Below are 27,147 nucleotides of genomic sequence, written 5' to 3'. Positions count from 1 at the left end.
TTTATGGTTGACCTGAGATAGAAATGTGGCATTTAACAATTGGAAATGAAGAGAGAGTGTATTTTATTTTATTTTTAGTTTATTTTTAATGTTTATTTATTTTTGAGAGACAGAGAGAGAGACAGAGTGCGAGAGAGGGGAGGGCCAGGGAGGGAGACACAGAATCCAAAATAGGCTCCAAGCTCTGAGCTGTCAGCACAGAGCCAGATGTGGGGCTCGAACCCATGAACTGTGAGATCATGACCTGAGCCGAAGTCGGACCCTTAACCGACTGAGCCACACAGATGCCCCAAGATAGTATATTTTAGATCTCACGTGTCCTGACATCACTTAGACTTGTTCCTCAGGTTAAGGCGCCTTACCATCATGGGCCCATGTATGATCCCTAATTTAAATGTATTTTCTTTTCCTTTCTCTCATCCCTATCCTTGATCTCATTCCTTTCCCCTCCCCCCAGTGTATTTGTGTCCTTAGCAATGTACACAGTGTTCTTAAAAACATATGACTTTATTTTGTGTTTGATGTACTTTAAATTTCTATAGGTAGCATTATATTTTAGGTCTTACTTCATCTCTTACTATTTTCAATCAACATCCTTTAAAAAATCTACCCTGTTGCTTTGTCAGAGCAGCTCATCACTTTTGCTGTTGCCTATCATTTCATGATATGTGCACACCACATGTAACTTACCCATTCTTTTAGTTGCCAACACTGCTTTACTTTTAAGTCCTCATGACCACAGTGTTGCAACAAGTAACCTCATACGTGTCCCTGTTTGGGCTTGCCAGGGTTTCTCTGTTCATGGTAAACCAGGTATGGGATTGCTGTTTTATAGGAATATTTAATTTCCGGACGTCCAGACTGTAGCAGTTTATTGCTTGCACTGACAACCTTTTTTTATATATTTTCATCAACACTTGAAATTATGTAACTTTATAATTTTTGCCCATCTAAGTGTTTTAATTTATTTTAATTCACATTTCTCTGATTACCAGTGAGGTTGCTTGTCTCTATACATAGTTATTTATTAGCTGTTCTGGTTTTTATTCTGTGCAAGGACTACGTATAGCCTTCTCCTTTTCCTGTTGAATTTCCAGCCTTTTTTCTTATTGAATTTAAGTATTTCTTAAATATTTTAATTATTTATTCAATATTGGTTTAAATATTATAAGTATCTTCTAATTTTTCACCTATTCATGTTATCTAAGCTTTCCTTTATTGAAAATATATCTTTAATTTTGATATTGCCCAATTGTTCTTATGTTTTTAAACTTTGGGTTTTCTTTATTAATTCTCCTCATTATTTACAGTGATAAATCTGTATAACCAGAATATATAAAAAATACTAATACATAATTATTTAAAAATAGCATTAATATTATCAGATTGGAGTTAAATATATATGGACAGATAGTATATAATAAGAGGAAATATAGCAAAAATTTTTAATTTAAGATAGCCGTAAAATATAAAATATACTTTAAAAGTCTTCAGTGAGTGTGAAGTAGTTCAAAAACACTGAAATTTATTGAGCAATGAAAATACTATGTATAAAGAAACAGATTATGGGGGCACCTGGGTGGCTGAGTTGGTTAAGCATTCTACTTAGGCTCAGGTCAAGGTCTCGCAGTTCCTGAGTTTGAGCCCCACTTCAGGCTCTGTGCTGATAGCTCAAAGCCTAGAGCCTGCTTCAGATTCTGTGTCTCCTTCTCTGCCCCTCTCTCATTCATGCTCTCTCTCTCTCAAAAGTAAACTTAAAAAAAAAAAGAAACAGATTATGTTTCTAGATAAGAAGACAGAGTGTTATAAGGAGGAAATTATACCCACATTAGTATGTGGGCTTAATGTATAATCAGTTAAAATCCCCAAATACTTTTTGGACTTTGACAGAATTATTCTACTCCTAAGAGTCATAGAGATTATTAACTCATTTCTTTCAAGTAGATTTAAACTCTTCTAGATTAATGGAAAGCTAGAAGGATCCCCTGATTCCGCATGAGATTCTTGTTTGTGTTCAAATATTAGATGAATTTGCGGCTGGTGTGCTTCACTGGGTCACCTGTAACTCAGCTAGTGCAATGTTAGTTCTTTTTAAAATTATATATGTCTGTATGTCGGCTTAATATTTTTCACTGTAAGTTATCTTCAGATCTACATCTGAATTCTCCGGAGTGTAAAGTACTGGGCTCTGCTTTAGGCTATTTGAAATGAGCAATTTGACAATGTCTAATAAAAATATAATCTAAGGGTGTCTGGGTGGCTCAGTCAATTAAGCATCCAACTCTCGGTTTTCGGCTCAGGTCATGATCTCGGGCCTTTCTGGGTTCATGCCCCGTTTTGGGCTCTCTGCTGGCAGCATGAGGCCTGGTTGGGATTCTCTCTCTCCGCCTGTCTTTCTGTTTCTCCCCCACTCCCACCGTCTCTCTCAAAATAAACTTTAAAAATATATGTAATCTAATTTTTGGTTTTCAAACTTCAGCACATATCATGATAATTGAGAAGGCTTATAAAACACAGGTTCTGGTTCCCACCTCGCTGAGTTTTGGTAGGTCTTCATAGTTTGTTCCCAGTAAGACTCCAGGTCTTGATTCTGTGGGTTTAACAACTATACTTTGGGAGCCGCATGTCTTTCCTCCCAGTTCTGTTTCAGCTAACAAGAACAGGAAGATGGAAGCTTGGAAGACACGGAAAATTCTAGGCTGACAGGGCAAGATTGTATTTATTCCCAGTCATAGAACAATGGTACAGTGTAAACTTTACAAGAAGGTCATTGTCTGAAAACAAAGCTTTTTTCTAAATAACAGTGACAGCTTGCATTTGTGAAGTGCCCAGAGGACATATCTATCACACTTGTGTTCATTTTCAAAGTGTCCTGTCATTTTTAAACCAATATCTTCTCCAATCCTACCTCCATCATAATTTGTTCTGTGAGGATTACAGATTTATCAAAAAATAGCCACAATTTATAGACATTTTAGGAAGTAGTGTCCCCAAAGTTAGTGATATTAAATAGAGATACATTTCAGGTAGGACACTGACACTAAAACAAAATTCACTGAAATCAGATTGGTTAATGTCTCTATACTCACAGAATAAAAGCGAGCTCCAGAGAAGGCTAACAATTATAAATGAGACATACAGTGCTATCATTAATAGTGTATTAATATTGCATTGTCTGAAGAAGAAATACAAGAGCTAAAAGTAATCCCTTTACTGAGGCAAAGATTCAGATGTCACCTTCTCAGTAGACTTTCCTCTTTTTATTAACATTGCACCCACCCAAGTACTAGTTACTGTTTGCCTATTCTATTTAAACTTTGAAAAAATTTTTGACAGCACTTATCACTTTTTAATATACCATATAATTTACTTACTTTTTAATTCATTACTATCTTTCTGCTTTTCACATAAATGTAAGTTCCTCCAAGGACAGGGATTTACTGTATCCCTAATTTTTTTTTAATGTTTATTTATTTTTGGGAGAGAGAGACAGAGTGTGAGCGGGGAAGGGACAGAGAGAGAAGGAGATGCAGAATCCGAAGCAGGCTCCAGGCTCTGAGTTGTCAGCACAGAGCCCAACACAGGGTTCGAATCCATGAACTGTGAGATCATGACCTGAGCCAAAGTCAGATGCTAACCAACTGAGCCACCCAGGTGCCCCTCTTTTTAAGTTTTTTAATTAATTTATTTATTTTTGAGAGAGAGATAGAGAGAAAGCAGAGGGGAGGCAGAGAGAGAGGGAGAGAGAAAGAGAATCCCAAGCAGGCCCCACACTGCTAGCATTGCTAAGTGCAGAGCCCAAACCCTGGTTCGAACCCAGGAACCATGAGACCATGACCTAAGCTGAAGTCAAGAGTCAGGTGCTTGACCAACTGAGCCTCCTAGGCACCCCAACAAATGACCTTCTTAATACCCATCACCCAATGTAGCCCATCTTCCACCAATCTCTCTCCATCAAGCCTCAGTTTGTTCTCTATGGTTAAGAGTCTCTTGTGGTTTATTTCCCTCTCTCCTTTTCCCCTCCTCCCCCACCCCTTCCCATATGTTCATCTGTTTTGTTTCTTAAATTCCACATATGAGTAAAAGCATACATATATATATTCTTAATCAAGGGAAGTTGGGCAGTGACAAGAAAAAGACTTCCAAGCATTCCCAGATTCTAGGTGACAGAAACCGAAGTGGAATTTACTATGCTAAATATTCATTAAGAAGCATTCTCTTGGGATTAGTACCTGTGTCAGGGAGGGAAAGGAAGCCAGATGGAGCAGAAGGAGCAGTCACCCTCAATGCCAGCTCTGGGACAGCGTCGGCTGGAGTCAGCATAGCCCTTCAGAACTGTCCCAGGTTGGACTAAGATGTCCAAGTCTTTTTTTTTCAATATATGAAATTTATTGTCAAATTGGTTTCCATACAACACCCAGTGCTCATCCCAAAAGGTGCCCTCCTCAATACCCGTCACCCACCCTCCCTTCCCTCCCACCCACCATCAACCCTCAGTTTGTTCTCAGTTTTTAAGAGTCTCTTATGCTTTGGCTCTCTCCCACTCTAACCTCTCTTTTTTTTTTTTTCCTTCCTCTCCCCCATGGGTTTCTGTTAAGTTTCTCAGGATCCACATAAGAGTGAAACCATATGGTATCTGTCTTTCTCTGTATGGCTTATTTCACTTAGCATCACACTCTCTAGTTCCATCCACGTTGCTACAAAGGGCCATGTTTCATTCTTTCTCATTGCCATGTAGTACTCCATTGTGTATATAAACCACCATTTCTTTATCCATTCATCAGTTGTTGGACATTTAGGCTCTTTACATAATTTGGCTATTGTTGAGAGTGCTGCTATGAACATTGGGGTACAAGTGCCCCTATGCATCAGTACTCCTGTATCCCTTGGGTAAATTCCTAGCAGTGCTATTGCTGGGTCATAGGGTAGGTCTATTTTTAATTTTCTGAGGAACCTCCACACAGTTTTCCAGAGTGGCTGCACCAATTTGCATTCCCACCAACAGTGCAAGAGGGTTCCCGTTTCTCCACATCCTCGCCAGCATCTATAGTCTCCTGATTTGTTCATTTTGGCCACTCTGACTGGCATGAGGTGATATCTGAGTGTGGTTTTGATTTGTATTTCCCTGATAAGGAGCGACGCTGAACATCTTTTCATGTGCCTGTTGGCCATCCGGATGTCTTCTTTAGAGAAGTGTCTATTCATGTTTTCTGCCCATTTCTTCACTGGGTAATTTGTCTTTCGGGTGTGGAGTTTGGTGAGCTCTTTATAGATTTTGGATACTAGCCCTTTGTCCAATATGTCATTTGCAAATATCTTTTCCCATTCCGTTGGTTGCCTTTTAGTTTTGTTGGTTGTTTCCTTTGCTGTGCAGAAGCTTTTTATCTTCATGAGGTCCCAGTAATTCATTTTTGCTTTTAATTCCCTTGCCTTTGGGGATGTGTCGAGTAAGAGATTGCTACAGCTGAGGTCAGAGAGGTCTTTTCCTTCTTTCTCCTCTAGGGTTTTGATGGTTTCCTGTCTCACATTCAGGTCCTTTATCCATTTTGAGTTTATTTTTGTGAATGGTGTGAGTAGTGGTCTAGTTTCAACCTTCTGCATGTTGCTGTCCAGTTCTCCCAGCACCATTTGTTAAAGAGACTGTCTTTTTTCCATTGGATGTTCTTTCCTGCTTTGTCAAAGTTTAGTTGGCCATACGTTTGTGGGTCTAGTTCTGGGGTTTCTATTCTATTCCAGTGGTTTATGTGTCTGTTTTTGTGCCAATACCATGCTGTCTTGATGATTACAGCTTTGTAGTAGAGGTTAAAGTCTGGGATTGTGATGCCTCGTGCTTTGGTCTTCTTCTTCAAAATTACTTTGGCTATTCGGGGCCTTTTGTGGTTCCATATGAATTTTAGGATTGCTTGTTCTAGTTTCAAGAAGAATGCTGGTGCAATTTTGATTGGGATTGCATTGAATGTGTAGATAGCTTTGGGTACTATTGACATTTTGATAATATTTATTCTTCCAATCCATGAACAGGGAATGTCTTTCCATTTCTTTAAATCTTCTTCAATTACCTTCATAAGCTTTATAGTTTTCAGCATACAGTTCTTTTACATCTTTGGTTAGATTTATTCCTAGGTATTTTATGCTTCTTGGTGCAATTGTGAATGGGATCAGTTTCTTTATTTGTCTTTCTGTTGCTTCATTGTTAGTGTATAAGAATGCAACTGATTTCTGTACATTGATTTTGTATCCTGCAACTTTGCTAAATTCATGTATCAGTTCTAGCAGACTTTTGGGGGAGTCTATCGGATTTTCCATGTATAGTATCATGTCATCTGCAAAAAGTGAAAGCTTGACTTCATCTTTGCCAGTTTTGATGTCTTTGATTTCCTTTTGTTGTCTGATTGCTGATGCTAGAACTTCCAACACTATGTTAAACAACAGCGGTGAGAGTGGGCATCCCTGTCGTGTTCCTGATCTCAGGGGAAAAGCTCTCAGTTTTTCCCCATTGAGGATGATATTAGCTGTGGGCTTTTCATAAATGGCTTTTATGATGTTTAAGTATGTTCCTTCTATCCCAACTTTCTCAAGGGTTTTTATTAAGAAAGGATGCTGAATTTTGTCAAAGGCCTTTTCTGCATCAATTGACAGGATCATATGGTTCTTATCTTTTCTTTTATTAATGTGATGTATCATGTTGATTGATTTGAGAATGTTGAACGAGCCCTGCAGCCCAGGAATGAATCCCACTTGATCATGGTGAATAATTTTTTTATATGCTGTTGAATTCGATTTGCTAGTATCTTACTGAGAATTTTTGCATCCATATTCATCAGGGATATTGGCCTGTAGTTCTCTTTTTTTACTGGGTCTCTGCCTGGTTTAGGAATCAAAGTAATACTGGCTTCATAGAATGAGTCTGGAAGTTTTCCTTCCCTTTCTATTTCTTGGAATAGCTTGAGAAGGATAGGTATTATCTCTGCTTTAAATGTCTGGTAGAACTCCCCTGGGAAGCCATCTGGTCCTGGACTCTTATTTGTTGGGAGATTTTTGATAACTGATTCAATTTCTTCGCTGGTTATGGGTCTGTTCAAGCTTTCTATTTCCTTCTGATTGAGTTTTGGAAGAGTGTGGGTGTTTAGGAATTTGTCCATTTCTTCCAGGTTGTCCAATTTGATGGCATATAATTTTTCATAGTATTCCCTGATAATTGTTTGTATCTCTGAGGGATTGGTTGTAATAATTCCATTTTCATTCATGATTTTATCTAGTTGGGTCATCTCCCTTTTCTTTTTGAGACGCCTGGCTAGAGGTTTGTCAATTTTGTTTATTTTTTCAAAAAACCAACTCTTGGTTTCGTTGATCTGCTCTACAGTTTTTTTAGATTCTATATTGTTTATTTCTGCTCTGATCTTTATTATTTCTCTTCCGCTGGGTTTAGGCTGCCTTTGCTGTTCTGCTTCTATTTCCTTTAGGTGTGCTGTTAGATTTTGTATTTGGGATTTTTCTTGTTTCTTGAGATAGGCCTGGATTGCAATGTATTTTCCTCTCAGGACTGCCTTCGCTGCATCCTAAAGCGTTTGGATTGTTGTATTTTCATTTTCGTTTGTTTCCATATATTTTTTTAAAAATTTTTTTAACGTTTATTTATTTTTGAGACAGAGGGAGACAGAGCATGAACGGGGGAGGGTCAGAGAGAGGGAGACACAGAATCTGAAACAGGCTCCAGGCTCTGAGCTGTCAGCACAGAGCCCGACGCGGGGCTCGAACTCACGAACTGTGAGATCGTGACCTGAGCCGAAGTCGGACGCTTAACCGACTGAGCCACCCAGGCGCCCCTTGTTTGTTTCCATATATTTTTTAATTTCTTCTCTAATTGCCTGGTTGACCCACTCATTCTTTAGTAGGGTGATGTCCAAGTCTTTATAGTCCCACACTGATCTGTCACTGATGTGTGACATCCTAAGAAAGGGCATGACCTTGAGCAGGGTGGCTGTCTGTACCTGAGGCAATCCCTGGAGAGGCTTGAGAATTGAAGGATGTCTGCAGAGAGCCTTCCTTGAAACTGGAACAAGAACATCATCACTGAAAAGGAATCTGGGCAGCACATCCCAGTGTCCAGAACAAATATATTTTACTTTAGAGTAAAATTTTTGGGGAAAGGGGGACAAAAGTGAAGCTGAAGGAGAAAAGGGATGGTAAAATTCTGACTAAAGAGTGTGTTCCTGTAGTTTTCAAATGGATGATATTGAATAATAAATCAGTATAGTGTTTATATGCCTTTGGATACATATAAAAATTGATGTAAATTTGCTCCTAAAAATGTTAATACTTATAATATGCTGGTAATTGCATTTGTTATAGTGACTTAAAGGTATGATATTAGATCTTAAAAGTATGATATTAGACTTAAAGGTATGATTTTAGATGTCAAGTAAATGTATGAGAGAGTACATTACTTTTCAAAATTAATTTAGGGAGTAGGTAAGAAAAAATGAAGAACACTGGTCATTTTGCAAATAAGAGTACTGAGACTCAGAGATGTTATAAGACTTACACACAGTCATACTAATAATATGAAACCAGACCCATAAAGCCCTTAAAAATTACCTGACCTTTCTTCCTTACCTGGTGGTTGTAAAGACCCATTAATCTACTATTTGTGAATGTACTTCTAAAAGAATAAAGCTCTCATCAAGAGTTTCTTAACCTAGAGAGCCTGGACCTTTCAAATTGCCAGTGGCAATATGTATATTTGTATACATTTGGGGAGGGGGAACACTTCTATAGCATTATAACCACTATAGAGGAGACATATAAGCAAACCTTACTGTTAAGTTCATACATCTCTAACCCAGCCAATTGCTTTAATTCAAGTTCTTCTCTCTTGAATCTCTTATTTGAGTTTCATGCTTTCTGACCCCCTTGAACTCTCTTGCGTCTTCCCTCATTCAAAGATGGGAAACAGTCTTCATGCAGGGAAACCTCCTTGTATTAAATCTTACTTGTACTAAATCATTCCTGATCTCAACAGGGTGATCTAGTGTATGTTAACTATGGCCGGATTGAAGACTTCTTTAAACTAGAGAGGGACATGAAAATCAATTGCTCTGGGAAGATTGTGATTGCCAGATATGGGAAAATTTTCAGAGGAAATAAGGTAAAAGTCATTTCTTTTTCCTTGTCCCCAAATACAAAAAATTATGTCGTATCTTACATGTGTAGAAATATATCCTTCAAACTTTCTGAGGACTATAATCTTCTCATATTATATAACATGCCTACCTTATGGGGAGGACACACGTACTAGCTTATAGATAAGGGTTTTAATGGGGTCTTTGGAGTTTGGGCCAATGAGGAAGTTCAGGGAGAACAGAGCAGATTTTTCCATATTTACAGATTATGCCTGTGGTCTACAAAGAAGCATGAATGGGATTTTTTGTTACCATCGTATCTTTGTTTTAAATATTATCTTTGAAAATATCTACCTAATTAAATTTTAATAGTAATTATTATTGTAGGGACTCAGAGAAAACAATTTATACATAACAGTTTTTAAAAATTACTGTCACTTGGACCTGTAAATTTTTTTCCTCTTTTGTAAGAAATTAAATTTCCAAAATATTCCCTTCCATCCATAAAAGATAGAGAAATCTGGCCTGTAGGGTCTACTTGCTTCCTGTGCTTCTAGACTAATGCAAGAAAACAGCAAGTACTTGCTATCGCTATTACGGGCATTTTCCAAATCTGCTGCTGTGGGGGCTGATCTAGCCCTAGAAACCCATTTTTAGAACTTAAAGTAGGAAAAAGCAAGCGCCAGTTCTCTGTGAGATGTCCTTTGTTGCAGGTCTAAATGACAAAGTTTAAGTGTAATTTCAAAAAACCCGATATTATCAAATCTGGAACAACCAACCTGAAATAAAAAAGACGTTGTGTTTTCCAGGTTAAAAATGCCCAGCTGGCAGGGGCCAAAGGAGTCATTCTGTACTCAGATCCTGCTGATTACTTTGCTCCTGGGGTGAAGTCCTATCCAGATGGTTGGAATCTACCTGGTGGCGGTGTCCAGCGTGGAAATATCTTAAATCTTAATGGAGCAGGGGACCCTCTCACACCTGGTTACCCAGCAAATGGTGAGTGATCAGGCCTTAATCATCACAGGAAACTTAAAAACATTTTAAAGTGATTTTATTAAAGGATTTCAAACAAAGTATGTCTTTTTAAAATTCTCTGTGCATCAAAGAAGTAAGTTAAAGAGTTTCAGACACTGAAAAGTATTGCCTTAGCTTCCTGATCTCTTATTGGGAACCCCTGGGCCTGATGGGTTTTGGAATCCAGACATTTTCTGACATTTAAAAGTAATGTGATGCATATTTCATTGATTGCGTAACACCCAGGAGGCTGGGATGGAATCCAGGAAGCAGACATATAAATACTTTTGCAGCAAAATATATGAATAATCATCCTAAGCAGAGGTAAATAATAAATGATAAAAATAAATAATATAAATAGCCACATGTCTGCTCTAATTAGATTGGCTGTGAAATGAGTTTGGATCAGATCAGGTTTTGATGCCAAGTAAATTCCCTCCAAATTTATGGCTTTTACAGTTTTTAGATTTCCTAGTTGCTGATAAGGGATAGCAGAAAAGAAGTTTTACAAATCCCCAAAATGGCACATTTAAAATATAGAGTCCTTTAAAGATTTATGAATCTTCTTAGAACATAGTATACTGTCATAGATTTTTTTTAAAAAACAATACATGTTATCCTGTAATAAAATCACATAAATATACCTTAACTTCACTTACTTCTGGTTTTTACTCCCAAGTTAAAAAAAAAATGCAACCTCTCTAAATTTCTGTTTTACAAAGCTAAACTTATGAACATAAAATGAACTTACCTGGAATATTTCTGTTGCTTATCCTCAAATTTAAATGGTAGTATTTTAGGGGAGAAATGTTATCTCTATGGGGCTTGTATTTACTGAATTTCCTTTTGTGCCCTATTCTTATTTTTTTTTCTTACCCCTTTAGTTTTACTTTTTATTCTGGAATAGTTCTAAAATACACAAACATAGAGATAATTATCAACATTTTGTCAATCTTGTTTCATCTCTTTATTCTGCCTTTTTTATTGTTACATAGGACAATTTTTAAATAAGTCCCATGTAATGTATCATTACATTATTTTACTCATAAAATGAATATGCTTTTGCCATCACCTTGTTCTTATTAGATAATTTAAAAATTTGGAGAAAAAAATGGAAAAATAACTCCTATTTTTTTAATCTGAGGAAATGACAGAAGGTTTTTATTTTGAAGTAGAGCTCATATGTAATAAAATACACAGATCTTAAGAATTTAGTTCAATGAAAATTTTAAATTGCATATGTCTATGTCACTCAAAATAAGATATAGGACATTCTCATGACTCCAGAAAGTTCTCTTGTGCTCCTTTCTGGTCAAGCACTTTCTGGTATCTCTCACCATTGATTAATTTGCCTGGTTTTGAACTTCATATACAAGGACTCATGTATATTCTTTTGTAGCTCACTGTTCTTATTCAGTATACTGATTTGAGATCTGTCCGTGTTATTGTGTGTCTTAATAGTTTGTTCTTTTAGTTGCTGAGTAGAATTCTGTTGTGTGACTGGGCTACAGATCATTTATTCATGCTGCTGTTGACAGACACCTGTGCTGTGTTCTGTGTTTAGCTGCCCAAATTCAGCTGCTGTGAATAATTTTGTACAGGTCTTCTATGTGGACATATATTTTCCTCCTTTCTTGAGTAAATACCTACGAGTAATTGCTGTGTCCTAATGCACAATTCTGTTTAACCTTACTTTTCCAAAGAGTGATCCAAAGTGACTGTATGATTTTACACTCTTGCACAGAATGTATGAGAGTTTCAGCTGCTCCACATACTCGCTAACGTTTGAAGGTGTCTTTTTATTTTAACAGTTCCAGTAGATGCAATATAAGAATGTGTTTAATGGGATTTACAGAAACACTTTTGAAAGGGACTCGGTTTGTACTGAAGCATGTCCAGCTTCTTTCAGAATATGCTTACAGACGTGGAATCACCGAGGCTGTTGGTCTTCCAAGTATTCCCGTTCATCCAGTTGGATACTACGATGCACAGAAGTTCCTGGAGTAAGTGTGTAAGAAACAAACAGATGGCTCTTTGGATAATTCTCTTTATCGGCAGTCTTTGACTATTGGCAATATTAACATCTGAATATTTCTCCACTATTCAGAAACACTGAAATTCTGTTAGATGGTGGAACCTACAATTTTATCACCATTTTAAAGAATAGTGGTTATTTTCTGGAATTTACTTTATGTAGTGCTATCCGGTATGTGACAGTCATGAGAATGACTTTCAGTTTCCAGCTGCAGGGGGCATGACTGATCAATGACTCCAGCGACAGTGCTTTGAAATCCACCACCCTGTTTGTGTCGAGGCCGTGCTTCCTACTGGTTTCCCAGTCAGTGACTAGTTGCAGCAGGGACACTAAAACAGGCCCAGTATTGGGAGGCCCAGGACTCTTCTCATGGGAGACTTTGGCTCAGGATTCCATGAGAGGTTTGTCCAACTAGATGCCACCACCCATGACCCTTTTCTTCCTTCCTTTTCTCCTTTACCTCATATGAGACCTGCATTGCAGTCTATTGGCTTTTTCAGCTTTCCCTTACCCCCTTTCCATTTCTCTCACAGGCTTTTCCCCTAATAAATCTCTTACTCATCTAATCCACATATTGTCTAGTACTTGGATGACTTGGAACACCATATTGTGAGATCAGTTCCATGTTATCTTCATCTTTATTCCTCTTCCCCTTCTGCTTTCCTGACATTGGAACCCTCTCTCCTTTCCTGCCCTGCTATGTCCCATCTGCAGGTCCTTTGTCCAGTGTCCTTCAGGAGGGAGAGAACATGACTTCTTTGAAAGTAGAATTGTGAGAGAAGCATCTTGCCAGTTAGTACCTTTTCTTATTTGAGTTTAAAGCATTCTTGATCATTTTATTCTAGTCTCTATAAGAAAACTTTTTATGACCTAATACAGTGCCCTTCTTATTTACAATTGAGGAGGTTGATATTCAGAGAAGTGGAGGGATCTGTCCCATTTAAGGGCAGTTTAAGGAACAGCACCTTCGTCTCTTTTATTTATAGGCTCTCAGCTTTTACCATGTGGTTAGAATTCAGGATCCAGGCAGAACTTTTGAGGGCACAGCAGACTATGCATTTGTCTAAACATATTTGTAAATCAAGTCAAATATTTGTCATATTTAAAAGATGAAAGTGATTATAACATTACTTGTAGTATTAGAAAACTGTCAATAACACTGATCTTCAAAAATTGCTAAGTAAGTCAGATATGTAGCTATGGCTATGATAGTGCATAGAACCATTAAAACATATGTTGTACAAGAATATTTAATGTTATGGAAACATGCTTATGCTATACTACTAAGTGAAAATAGCAGAATTATCTATCTAGGTATCTATAGAAATATCTATATATAGATATGCAGATACATAAAGACAGAATAATCTCAATTATGTTAATTTTTTTTTTTTAATTTTTTTTTCAACTTTTTTAATTTATTTTTGGGACAGAGAGAGACAGAGCATGAACGGGGGAGGGGCAGAGAGAGAGGGAGACACAGAATCGGAAACAGGCTCCAGGCTCCGAGCCATCAGCCCAGAGCCTGACGCGGGGCTCGAACTCACGGACTGCGAGATCGTGACCTGGCTGAAGTCGGACGCTTAACCGACTGCGCCACCCAGGCGCCCCAAAATTATGTTAATTTTTTAAAATGAACCTGTATTATCTTTGTAATTAAAAAAAGAATGCATGGAAGGAAGATCATATGGAATTTATTTGAAGTGTATTTAGCCATGTTTACATTTGACTGCTCTGATTAACTAGGTCAGCATTGGCTAGGTCCTAAATGTGTATTAGAATTACTTGATCAGAAAAAAATCACAAATGCAGTTTATCTCTAATGTATTCAAGTCAGCTTCTTTAAGCCATCTTGTAAATACAATCATCATTAATAACATAATTTCTATGGAAAAGTGGACTTTGCATTAAAAACACCATAATTTAAAAGGAACTTTGGAAATACAATCTACATGGAAGTAGGAGATGATCTTTATATGTTAAAAGCAATAAGACAGCTCCTATCTCATCTTTCACACTTTCTAAGATATAATGAAATATTCTTCAGGAATTTAGTCTTACATATTTTTTTCAAAGAACATATCATTTGTTTATGAATTTCACTGTGAAAATTTACTCCCGATGTATGCTTAGGAGTATGCTAGTTGTCCCTGATAGTCAATTCTCAGATGCCCACAAAAGGTTAGCCGTTTAGCATTATGTATTAATTAGAAAAAAATTGCTAACATCATAACATGAAAGTTTCTTCATAAATGTGTGTGAAGACAAGAAGAGATATAAAGTCATATAGTGGCCCACGAATGTTGCGAATTTCAATAAAAAGTTGAAGAGATGTGAGGTGCCTGGGTGGCTCAGTCACTTAAGGGTCTGACTTTTGATCTCAGCTCAAGACTTGATCTCAGAGTCGTGAGTTCAAGCCCTGTGTTAGACTCCAGGCTGGATGTGAAGCCTATTGAAAAAAAAAAAAAAAAAAAAAGGTGAGGGGCTCCTGGGTGTCTCAGTCAGTTGGGCGGCTGACTTTGGCTCGGGTCATGATCTCACATTCCGTGAGTTCAAGCCCCACATCAGGCTTTGTACTGATAGCCTGGATCCTGCTTCAGATTCTGTGTCTCCCTCTCTCTCTGCCCCTCCCCCGTTTGTGCTGTGCCTCTCTCTGTCTTTCAAAAATGAGTAAATGCTAAAAAAAAATTAAAAAAAGAGTTGATGAGATGTGAGTTATAGTAAAGCAAAACCACATTTACTTGGGTGGGAGGGAAAAGGGACACATGTGTTTTTTTCTATTCTTCTTTACATCTCTGTTGAAGGGAATGTGATTATATGGTTTTCATTTGCCTCCCTGAGAAACTACTAGGATTGATACCAGTATCAACAATAATAATGACAATAACAATAATAATAGCATCTATGATGCAGTTATTTGTCAATTTTATCAAAGAATCAACTTTTGGTGTCATGGATTTTCTCTATTTTTTCCTCTTTTCTGTAATTATTTTTGTTACAGTATTTATTGTTCTCTTTCTTGTGCTCAATACGAGTTTAGTTTGCCTTCATTGTCCCGTTTTTTAAGGTGGAAGACTAGTTTATTGATTGATGTCTTTCTCCTTTTTTTAAAAAATTTATTTTAATGTTTATTTATTTTTGAGAGAAAGAGAGACAGAGCATGAATGGTGGAGGGGCAGAGAGAGACAGGGAGACACAGAATCAGAGGCAGGCTCCAGGCTCTGAGCTGTCAGCACAGAGCCTGACACGGGGCTTGAACTCACCAACTGAAAGATCATGACTTGAGCTGTAGTCAGATGCTCAACTGACTGAGCCACCCAGGTGCCCCAATGTCTTTCTCCTTTTTAAATGTAGATGTTTACAGCTATACTTTTCCTCCAAGCACTGCTTTAGCTGCATCCCATAGGTTTAGATACATCATGTCTGCATTTTCATTCATCACAAAGTATTTCCTAATTATTCTTGGGATTTTTTCTTTCACCCATTGTGTATTTAGGAGTTAGTTCTTTGATTTCCCTATATATTTCCATATATTTCCCAAATTCCCATCTTTAATTGTTAAATTCTTCCTTTTGTGGTTGGATTAATAAACAGATTGTATAATTTATAAAAGGGTTGCATGACTGCAGCCATTTAAATTCATTTAAACTGATTTTATAGCCTAATATATAGTCTATCCTGAAAAAATGTTCCATAGGTGCTTGGGAAGAACATGCATTCAGCTCTTGTCAGATAGCATGTTCTAGATATGCCACATGACATTTCTGGCTTGTCAGCTTCTTCAGCTCCAAGTCTGGGATAGATAAGCCAAAAAATAAACAGAGGAACTCATCTTTGTCTTTTCTTATACCCTGAAGTCCCAGCCTAGGCCTTGAGAGCCTAATGTGTGTTGTATATACTTATGGCCCAGAGAATTTAGTCGTTGTACTTAACCAGAAGAATAGGGTAAAGCTCATCTCCATCTTTCCAGAAGCAGTCTTACTTCTTTTCAAGCTTCTGTCATGGTACCCTAATCCCTTATTCCCCAGCCAGAACAATCACCATGCCTTACACTTGCTCTATACTTCTCTGCATTTGTACCTCTTCATGTCATACTTAGTACCTAGAATGCTCTCCATGTCTTCTTCCCATGCCCGGATCTTAACTCATCCTTTAAAATTCAGATAAGTAAAACCTCTAAAAAGTTGTTCATGTTCCCACAAGCTAAATCAAGCTGTCTTTTGTCTATATTCTTTAGAATTCTCTCTACCATTGGTCTTGCTTTGTTTTATATTATTGTTGACTTTATATGTACCTTCTTCTGACTAACTTCTGACTAAACTTTTTGGTGGAAAAAGGTCATGTACATATTTGTGTTCCTTATAACACAAATGTCTTGAGTATAACACAATGTCTTGAACATCGTAGACCGTAAATCTTTGCCAAATGCACATATAAAAAGTAATTTGCTACAGGATATAGATTTTAAATGCCGTGCTGTTTGCATATATTTATTGAACAAGTCCTTTCAGAGACATTTCAACATGTATATTTCCTGAAATTTTTGTGGTTTGGAAGTTTAATATTTAACTTTTTAATTTTCTTGGAATTTATTTTTTTATTTATAGAGTGAGGGAAGTACCTAAAGAATTTATATTCCTAATAATCTCAGTAACATTTATTGACTAAAACCTCTATTCTCCATAGATCTGTGATATTTCCTGAACTGATACATCAAACTCTTATATTCAGCTATTATATTCTATTCTAGTCATCTGTTTACTTGTCCTTGTGGAACACTATAATTTCTGCTTTATAGTTTATTATCTTGTGGGAATATGGACTAATCGTTACCTTCCTTATGTAATAATATACAATTGGCTATTATTCTTCCTGCTGAAATTACCTTGTTATATTTTTCATGTTTTTATTTTGAAAAGGAAATACATTTACATGGTTCAAAATTCAAAGGGGTATACAGGAAGAGGTTTCCATCTAACCCATTTCCACCTCAAGAACAATTAGTGTTGTTAACTTATAATATATCATTATAGAAATATTTTACATATAATGAAGCATGGTATATTTTTCTTCACTTGTGCTCCACAACTTTTTTTTTAATGTTTATTTTATGGGGGGAAGGGCTGAGAGAGGGGGACAGAGGATCTGAAGTGGACTTTGTGCTAACAGCAGAAAGCCTGATCTGGAGCTCGAAATCATGAACTATGAGATCGTGACCTGAGCTGAAGTCAGATGTTTAACAGACTGAGCCACCTAGGTGCCCCTGTGCTCTGCAACTTTTTTACATACTTAGTACTCTGCTGTTTTGACAGATTATGCTTTCTACCAATGTAAAAGGCCCCTTCATATTACTTGATGCTATTTATGTGAAATTTTAATATAAAAAGATAAATTTTATAGTATATTACTTGAAATTATGTTTATTAGCCAAACTCCTCTGTGATATAGGGGGAAAAAAAGAAGAAGGATTTACTCCCTGATAGAGCATTTTAAAACAGAATATTACTTACAATTAGGCTTCCATGAGAAGATAATCTAATCAATTGCTTTAGCATTGTGTGTGCACTAGGTTCTAGGTCAAGTTGAACTAGTCACATTTCCTCAAATAGGTAGGCAGGGAACAGTGCCTGTGTGTAGGCACACAACAAAGAGGGAACTGTAAAGCATGCTCCTTTGCAAAGCCTAGGGTGCATGAAGTTCTATGATGAGAGATAAAGTCATAAAAGATAGATTGATATTTTCCACACTCTTCATTTTCTCTTGAACCATGTTCTTCTATTTGCTGCAATTTAGCAAAGGTTTCTGTGCCCAAACCAAGAATAAGTCAATGCTCTTAAAAGAATAAAGGCAGATATGTTGAGATAAAACCACAAGAACTCCTTCATTCCATAAATGCTATCATATTGCCTTTCTCAGTCACCTGCTGAGAAGTAACCAGGGCTAGTTGCATGTACTGGCTAGTCTGCTTGAATCTTTCTACCTTAAAATTTTTTTTAAATGTTTATTTATTTTTGAGAGAGAGAGACAGAGCGTGAATGGGGGAGGGGCAGAGAGAGAGAGAGAGAGAGAGAGAGAGAGAAAGAGAGAGAGAGAGAGGGGCACAGAATCTGAAGCAACCTCCAGGCTCTGAGCTGTCAGCACAGACCCTGATGCAGGTCTCAAACCCATGAACCGTGAGAACATGACCTGAGCTGAAGTCAGACTCTTAACCAACTGAGCCACCCAGGTGCCCCTCTACTTAAAAAAAAAAATAATAAAAATAAAAAAGTTTACAAAAATTTCGTGAAGCTTTTACAGACTGTTGATTGAAGTAAAATCATTTCCTTTGCTCTTTATGAGTGAAGATACCTTGTGAAAGATTAGCATGTCCATATTTGGGGATATATTTATCAGTAGGAGAAATAACAAAATGGAAAATCCCAGAATTTGACATCAGAGCTCTTTCCTCACAGCATTCCCTGGAGGCATGTTAAACAGACTTTCTATTAGAAACTGGGAACGAAGAGTCTGGATTCTTCCCAAACGTTTGACCCTCAGTATACCACTTACCAGCTGCATGACTACAAGCAAGTTGCCTATCTCTCTAAGCCTCACGCCCTCATCTCTGAAGTAGGAGGAACTTCTGCTTCAGACTTCAGACTAGGAACCTAGTCTACTTCAGACTAGGAACTTAGACTCTACCTCCTAAGAGTCCGAGTAAGGGTTAACTGGCATATCCCTGACTCCTGAAGCTATCATGAGCAGGCACTCAAGAAAGCAAGCTCATTGACATTTTAGCTGATAACTCCAAAGTTTTTCTTCAGCTAATAATAATTTTTGTGTTCCATAGGAAAATGGGTGGATCAGCACCGCCAGACAGCAGCTGGAAAGGAAGTCTCCAAGTGCCCTACAATGTTGGCCCTGGCTTTATTGGAAACTTTTCTACGCAGTTAAGAGACTATTTTTATTGTAACTCTCAGGCAAGGAAAACTTTTTTCAAAAAAAACAAAAAAACAAAAAATACTTACAGAGGATGACTGGAAAAGTAAAATATATCTGGTACCAAAAGGGAACAAAGCCACAGGTTGTAGAGGGGAATACACTTACATCATTTGTATTGGACAGCTGGACAATGTAATTCTTGCATGTGTACATTTAGAAATCTTTAAAATGATGTAAGAGTTAAAAAAAAATTGCAGGTGGCAAAGTGTTAACCAGGATTTTCAGAATGCATTCTTTATTTTTGCATTAGAAAAGTCAAGATGCACATCCATTCTAACAATAAAGTAACCAGAATATACAATGTGATCGGAACTCTCAGAGGAGCAGTGGAACCAGGTAAATTAATCATTTGCTCAGCAAATATTGATTGAGCAATCCTTCCGGGCCGGGCACTGCTCTGAGCTCTGGGAAGGTAAGGTGAACAAAGCACTTCTTGGCCCTGATGGAACTTACATGGACACAAAATATACAAATTGAGGTAATTTTGTATTGGGATACATGTTTGAAGAAGAGTAAACGTGGGGCTAAGTTGGTTAGATGCCCAAGGATAGTAAATGTGAAGCTGTGCATGCTTCAATTAAAGGATCGAGGGAGAAAGGTCAGGGAGGGATCATTGTGAGGTCTTTTCTCTGGGTTTTCTGGATTTGTTTACCACGTAGTTTGCTTGGGGTAATATTTCATGTTAACTACAAACATCTATGTGAAATATAACACTATTAGAAGATTAAGGTAACCTTGAATTAATGAATCCTTTATGTAGTCTTATTTTCTATTGAAGTTAATGAGATCTATAGACACATGATTTCCACAGAATTTCAGATACCCTGCAGCTTACTCTATTCTGTAAATAGTCTTACTTCATTGTGTTTCAATTCCTTAAGGATTAGGGTAATATATTTCTGACTAACAGGCATACAGTTAAATCACATATTTTTTGTAGAAGCAGCCAATGCTTTCTTTCAGGGATAAAGAATACTGGTATACTTCCAGAGGGTACTAAATAATATATAACTGGCAATTCATTGAATCTCACTGACTACCTGTTTTGTGCCAGCTCTGTATTAGGCATTGGGGATGGAGGGAAAAAATGAAGACATAAGCCAGGGATGAGGAGCCATACATTCAAGCATGGTAAATGCTTTGTCAGATATGGTAGGATTGCTCTGAGAGCTGGAGAGTGGGAACAATTCTCTCCCCTGGGGAAGCTAGGAAAGGGTCATGGAGAGGTAAAATCGTTGATCTGTGTCTTGAAAACTGAATGGGAGTAGGAAGTGGAGAACATACTATGAGGCCACTGTGTTCTCTTACTCTGAAAATACTGGAAACAAAGTTTTAAGTAGCTAAGAGAGGAGTGACAGAATTACAAAAAGAGATGGATAGAATAATTCCATACTTATTATTACTTATGTCTCTTTTTACATTTACTTAGAGAGAGCATGTGCAAGTGAGTGGGGGAGGGTCAGAGAGAGAGAGGGAGAGAGAGAATCCCAAGCAGGCTCCACACCTTCGGTGCAGAACCCATGCAGGTCTTGAACCCACGAACCGTGAGATCATGACATGAGCTGAAATCAAGAGTTGGACACTTAACCAACTGAGTGCCCCAGGTGCCCCGTCACTTACATGTTTATGATTGTTATTGTACATTGTACACTGAGTATACCTTTGTTTGTCCCATCTACTCTCTTTGTCCATCAAAATCAGACCAAAATAGTATATTTACACAAGTCTTCAGGAACCTTGCTCTTTCTTTGAGTCGTGAGTGCTCTGTGTTTAGATGTTCTTGACTCACTTGCAGTTTGCTCTGTTATTGACCTGGAATGACAAATAATTTTGCAATGATGCTTCCTAGACAGATATGTCATTCTTGGAGGTCACCGTGACTCATGGGTGTTTGGAGGCATCGACCCTCAGAGTGGAGCAGCTGTTGTTCATGAAATTGTGAGGAGTTTTGGGACACTGAAAAAAGAAGGTAATGTAAACAGCAAGGGAAAAGATCATCCTCTCTGAATCTCAGTTTGGTCCTCTGTAAAGTGTGTAAAATTACCACCTTCTCGTAGGTCTGAGAGAGGGTCCAACTGACAGGATACGTGCAAACATCAAGTGCTTGGTAATACCTAGTAGCATAGAACAGCTTTCAGTAACTAGTTGCCATGTTTCTTGTGTGGGTTAGATAATTATATTGTTTACTTATTTTTGCTTATTTATATAATAATGTTTACATTATTGATATTTATAAAGTTATAATCTGAAATAAGGGAATTATACTGTTAGGGGTCGCTCTTGACAACAAAGAAGGTGGAGACGCATTTCTTCACAGAAGACAAACCAAAGTTAGGTCATGGACCAACATGTCCTGATCAGAGAACTGTGAGCAGAAGTTCCTTCCTCCCTTCTAGCCTCACACAACAGGTCAAGGGCATCAAGTAAGGGAGGGGATTGAAGCTTCCTCTGAGAAGTTTTGGTGTCTAATAGGATTCTCAGAAGTTTGATGTTTGCGTCCCCACATCCTCAGTCTTGGTGTGCTCTCCTAAAACTTAGGTTTAAACTCCTAGCTCCATTGCTTCAGTCCTTTTAGAGTCTTCATATGAAAACAAAGATAACACTTAGTTCAAATGATTGCTTTTTAAAATAAATCACACATTGAGAGCAGAAAGTCCACTCTCTTTACTGACCCTGCAAACCAGGGTGTGGGGGCTCTAATTGTGACCCGTGTTTTTTTAGCAGCAATAACAACCAACAGCAAAACTGTATTAAGTTTGTACGATACTTGTTTTCACAGAGAAAGTGCTTTCACGTATTCTTTGTTTTGAACTCCTAGCAACCAGGGAGAAGTTTACTTAGTTATTTCTGTTCTCATTTCACAAATAAGCTAACCAAGTTTCACAGAATTGAGTGAGTCATCCATGGCTGTATAGCTAGTGTGTGACAGAGTCAAAGAACCCAGGTTTAAACTCAAATTTCTGGGGACGCCTGGGTGGCTCAGTCGGTTAAGCGTCCGACTTCAGCTCAGGTCATGATCTCGCAGTCTGTGAGTTCGAGCCCCGCGTCAGGCTCTGTGCTGACAGCTCAGAGCCTGGAGCCTGTTTCAGATTCTGTGTCTCCCTCTCTCTCTGACCCCCCCCCCCCCATTCATACTCTGTCAATCCCTGTCTCAAAAATAAATAAACGTTAAAAAAAATTTAAAAAAATAAAATAAACTCAAATTTCTGGCTACTAGCCCACAAAACCATGTCTCTCTTTAAAACAAAATGTAAAGGGGCTCTATTATTTTTTTCCACAAAGCTATTTTATGTTTTAAGAACACAGAATTATGAAGATCTGAATTTACAAAGCTCATAAATTAGGTAGTGTTGAACATGAACACAAAAAATTTTATGATTTTGCAATAAGATTCCCTATGATAAATACAAAACATTGCAGTGGCAATGATAGAGTGTGCCAAGAGAGTGCAATGATGAGGAATAATAATTCATAGGAAATTTGAATTATATTGTTAACAAATTGACAAAACACTGGACTCAGCTGTAGGGATACACATTCTTAAGCAGAAATGAACTATTTGCGGAAAAATGACACATTTTTGAGCACGTTTGAAGTGCTGTGTTTGTAAACACGACTCCATTTAATCTTCCTAACAGTCAAGGAGTATCTTCATCTCACTTTGCTTTTTCTGGTGTACAGATGAAGAGAGGGAAGCGGAGGAAGCTTGCATAACTTCCCCTCGGTCATAGTGCTAGTAGGTGAAAGAACTGGGATTTGAAATAAGATCTTTCTTTAACTCCAAGGTCAGTGTTTATCACTCCAAGCCATATTACCTCCTTGTTGAGTTATACTGAATTATTGCAGCAGCCACAGACATCAGTATTGCTAACTGAGCTTCTGTTGACTAATTCTGGCAAAGAATGGAGTGAAATCACACAACCAGCTGACACTGAACAATTGCGTGTATGATGCCAGAATGTGGAAGAGTTGTAAGGAATTTTCTCTCGGTTCGATCTGCTCTCAGAGCACAGACCACATCTAGCACTTTCTTCTTTCACTCCAGGCAGCTGCAGAGCACAGATGGCTGCCTGTGTGTATCCAATCATTATAAACTGTTTAGAATATTATGACCTAATGGAATTTTTGGTATGTCTACATCCCCCCCCCCCCCACTTTTCGGTGCAAATGTGCTCGTTTGTACTGACAAATCAGCTTTAACATCTCACAAAAGGAAATGATATAAGTAAAAATTCTCACTACAGTTCACATTTTCTAAACAAACAGTGGAATTTTAGTGTTGTTTTGCTGTTGAGTTTTACAGTGTCTTGGATATATAATGCATTTCCCAGCATTTATGTGTATACACATATATTTTAGGATGGAGACCTAGAAGAACAATTTTGTTTGCAAGCTGGGATGCAGAAGAATTTGGTCTTCTTGGCTCTACTGAGTGGGCAGAGGTTAGTTGATAATTTGCTACAATATAAATTTTCACAACAAAGCAGTTAGGACTTATCAAGGAGGCAAAAATAACAAGTGAATTCAGTGAGAGCATATTCAAACTTTTTTTTTCCAGAAAATCTGAAACAACATATCCTTGTCCAAAAAGAAAAATCTCTTTGTCATTAAAGAACTGTTTTGTTTCCACTTCTAAAGGTACATAATGTCAATTGTCAAAGTAATTTAGTTTTCATTTTCTGGGAGTTTTATGGCAAATAAGTAAATTCACTAGAAACCAAACATCAAAATAAGGTTTCACATTTCTATTACCCTTTGCAAATTAACTACTAAAGCTAACCACATTAAAATAACCCCTTGAGCTTATACAGTAAGGTATACTTTTCAGATTTATGTTCCTTATATCCTAATGACTGACTCTAAATTAAATCATGCTAAAAATGAGGTAGAAAGTCTCACTGCAGAATATTTGATAGGCCCCTTTAAAAGTAAATTTACCTTTATGCAGATGTTATACACACACCAAATGGTCATCACAAATCAGAAACTAGTAATAGACTTGAGAAAAATAAAGAGGAATGAATCCAAGTAATTCACTAAAGAAAGCCAATGAACCATGAGAGAAGAGAGCAAAGAAAGGAACAGAGAAAAACTGCAAAACAGCCATAAAACAAGTAACAAAATGGCAATAAGTTACATCCTATCAATAATTACTTTGAATGTAAAGGGACTAAACACTCTGATCTAAAAACAAAGGGGAATGGAATGGATTAAAAAACAAGGCCCATCTACATTCCGCCTAAAAGATACTTATTTTAGACCTCAAGACATATGCAGATAGAAAATGAAGGGTGGAGAAACATTTATACAAATGGATGTGAAAAGAAATCTGGGGTAGTAATACAGTGGACAAAGTAGACTTTAAAACAAAGACTGTAAGACAAAGAAGGACAGTATACAATCATAAAAGATACAGTTATAAGAAGATACAACAATTGTAAATATTTATGTGCCCAAAATGAAAGCACCCAAATACATAAAGCAGTTAATAACAAACATAAAGGAACTAATTGATAATAATACAATGCTAGTAGGGGACACCCCATTTACATCAGTGGATAGATAATCCAATCAGAAAATCAAAAAGGAAACAGGGGCTTTGAATGACACACTGGACCATTCTTTTCAAGTGTACATGGAACATTCTCCAGAATAGGTCATATATTAGGCCACAAAAGAAGCCTCAACAAATTCCGAAAGATCAAAGTCATACCATGCATCTTTTCTGACCACAATGCTACGGTCAGAAACTAGAAATCGACCACAAGAAAAAATTTTGTAAAGACCACAAAACATGGAGGTTAAACAACATGCTACTAAACAATGAATAGGTCAACCAAGAAATCAAAGAAGAAATTAAAAAAACACGTGGAGACAAATGACAATGAAACGCAATGGTCCAAAATCTTTGGGATGCAGGAAAAGCAGTTCTAAGAGGGAAGTTTATAGCAATATAGGCCTAAATCAAGAAGCAAGAAAAATCTCAAACAAAAGGAGAAAAAGAAGAACAAACAAGAACAAACAAAATCCAAAATCAGTAGAAGGAAGGGAATAATAAAGATTAGAGCAGAAATAAACAAAATAGAAACAAAAAAATAATAATAATAATAGAACAGATGAATGAAACCACCAGCTTGTTCTTGAAAAGATCAATAAAGTTGGTAAACCTTTAGCTAGACTCATCAAAAAAAAAAAAAAAAAAAAAAAAAAAAAAACCCCAAAAAACAAAGAAAAAGAGAGGGTACTCAAAATCAGAGATGAAAGAGAAGAAATAACAACCAACACTGCAGAAATACACAAGATTATAAGAGGATATTATGAAAAATTGTATGTGCCAACAAATTGGACAATCTAGAAGAAATGGATAAATTCTTATAAACATACAATTTACCAAAACTGAATCAGGAAGTAATAGAAAATTTGAACAGATCAATTACCAGCAATGAAATTGGATCAGTAATTAAAATATTCCCAACAAACCAAAGTGGAGGACCAGATGGCTTCAGAGGTGAATTCTACCAAAAATTTAAAAAAACAAAAACAAAAACAAATACCTATTCTTTTCAAACTAATCCAAAAATAGAAGAAGAAAGAAAGCTTCTAAATTCATTGTATGAGGCCAACAATAATCTGATATCTAGCCTAAAGATACTACACAAAAAGAGAACTACAGGCCAGTATCTCTAATGAACATAGATGTAAAAATCCTCAACAAAATGTTAGCTAACTGAGTCCAAAAATACATTTAAAAAGTCATTCACCATGATTTAGTGGGTTTTATTCTTGTGTGGTATATTTGCAAATCAATTAACGTGATACATCATATCAACAAGAGAATGGATAAAAAATATATAATAATTTCAACAGATGGAGAAAAGCATTTGACAAAATACAACATCCATTCATGATGAAAACCCTCAACAAAGTAGGTTTAGAGGGAACATACTTCAACATAATAATGAAAATCCACAGCTGAACATCATACTAAATAGTGAAAAACAAAACTTTTTTCACCTAAGGTCCAGAACAAAACAAGGAGGTCTCACCATTTTTATTCAACATGGAAATGGAAGGCCTAGCCATAGCAATTGGACAAGAGAAAGGAATCAAAGGCATCCAAATTGGTAAGGAAGAAGCAAAACTTTCACTATATGCAGATGGCATATAGACATATATGCAGATTGCTGCAAAGCAATCTACAGGTTGAGGTTATCAAGGCTGGAGGTATCATAATTCTAAATTTGAAGTTATACTACCATGCTGTAGTAATCCAAACAGTATGGTACTGGCACAAAAGTAGACACATAGATCAGTAGAATAGAATAGAATGCCCCAAAATAAACCCACAATTATATGGTCAATTAGCCTTTGACAAAGACCGCTTTCTTACATCATTCACAAAAATAAACTCAAAGTGGATTAAGGACCTAAATGTGAGACCTGAAACCATAAAAATCCTAAAAGAGCATAGGCAGTACTTTCTATTACATTGGCCATGGCAACATTTTTTCTCAATATGTCTCCTGAGGCAAAGGAAACAAAAGCAAAAATAAACTATTGAGATTACATCAATATAAAAACCTTCTGAACAGCAAAGGAAACCATGAATGATACTGAAAGACAACCTACTGAATGGGAGAAGATATTTGTAAAAATATACAAAGAACTATTACAACTCAACACACAAAAAAACAAGTAATCTGATAAAAAATAATAATAATAAGTAGAAGAAGACATGAACAGGCATTCTCCCAAGAAGATATATAGATGGCCAACAGACACATGAAAAGATGCTCAACATCACTTATCACCAAGGAAATGGAAATCAAAACCATGAAGGATCACCTCACACCTGATAGAATGGCTAAAATCAAAAGTGTTGGCAAGATGTGAAGAAAAAGGAACCTCATGCATTGTTGTTCGGACTGTAAACTGGTGCAGCCACTGTGGAAAACAGTATGGAAGCTCCTCAAAAAATTGAAAATAGAACTACCC

At 37.0% G+C, this 27,147-nt stretch overlaps 1 protein-coding gene across 5 annotated transcripts in view; it reads left to right on the top strand.

Moving 5' to 3' along the window:
• FOLH1B (folate hydrolase 1B) overlaps positions 1-27,147 on the top strand; it is a 67,664-nt gene that overhangs the window by 15,258 nt on the left and 25,259 nt on the right. For 4 of the 5 annotated variants that reach the window (XM_019811660.3, XM_011286535.4, XM_006936858.4 and 1 more), the window contains exons 5-11: positions 9,023-9,148; positions 9,932-10,118; positions 12,046-12,139; positions 19,001-19,099; positions 19,403-19,488; positions 21,002-21,121; positions 23,512-23,594. In XM_019811660.3, coding sequence (XP_019667219.1) covers positions 9,023-9,148; positions 9,932-10,118; positions 12,046-12,139; positions 19,001-19,099; positions 19,403-19,488; positions 21,002-21,121; positions 23,512-23,594 — 795 coding nt within the window. The remainder of the gene's footprint in view (positions 1-9,022; positions 9,149-9,931; positions 10,119-12,045; positions 12,140-19,000; positions 19,100-19,402; positions 19,489-21,001; positions 21,122-23,511; positions 23,595-27,147) is intronic. The other variant, XM_011286537.4, reaches the window with a different exon arrangement.

This window comes from Felis catus, chromosome D1 (assembly GCF_018350175.1).
Source record: "Felis catus isolate Fca126 chromosome D1, F.catus_Fca126_mat1.0, whole genome shotgun sequence".
Lineage (NCBI taxonomy): Eukaryota > Metazoa > Chordata > Mammalia > Carnivora > Felidae > Felis > Felis catus.
The sequence above is the reverse complement of the archived record's forward strand: the minus strand, read 5'-3'. Positions and strand labels throughout refer to the sequence as shown.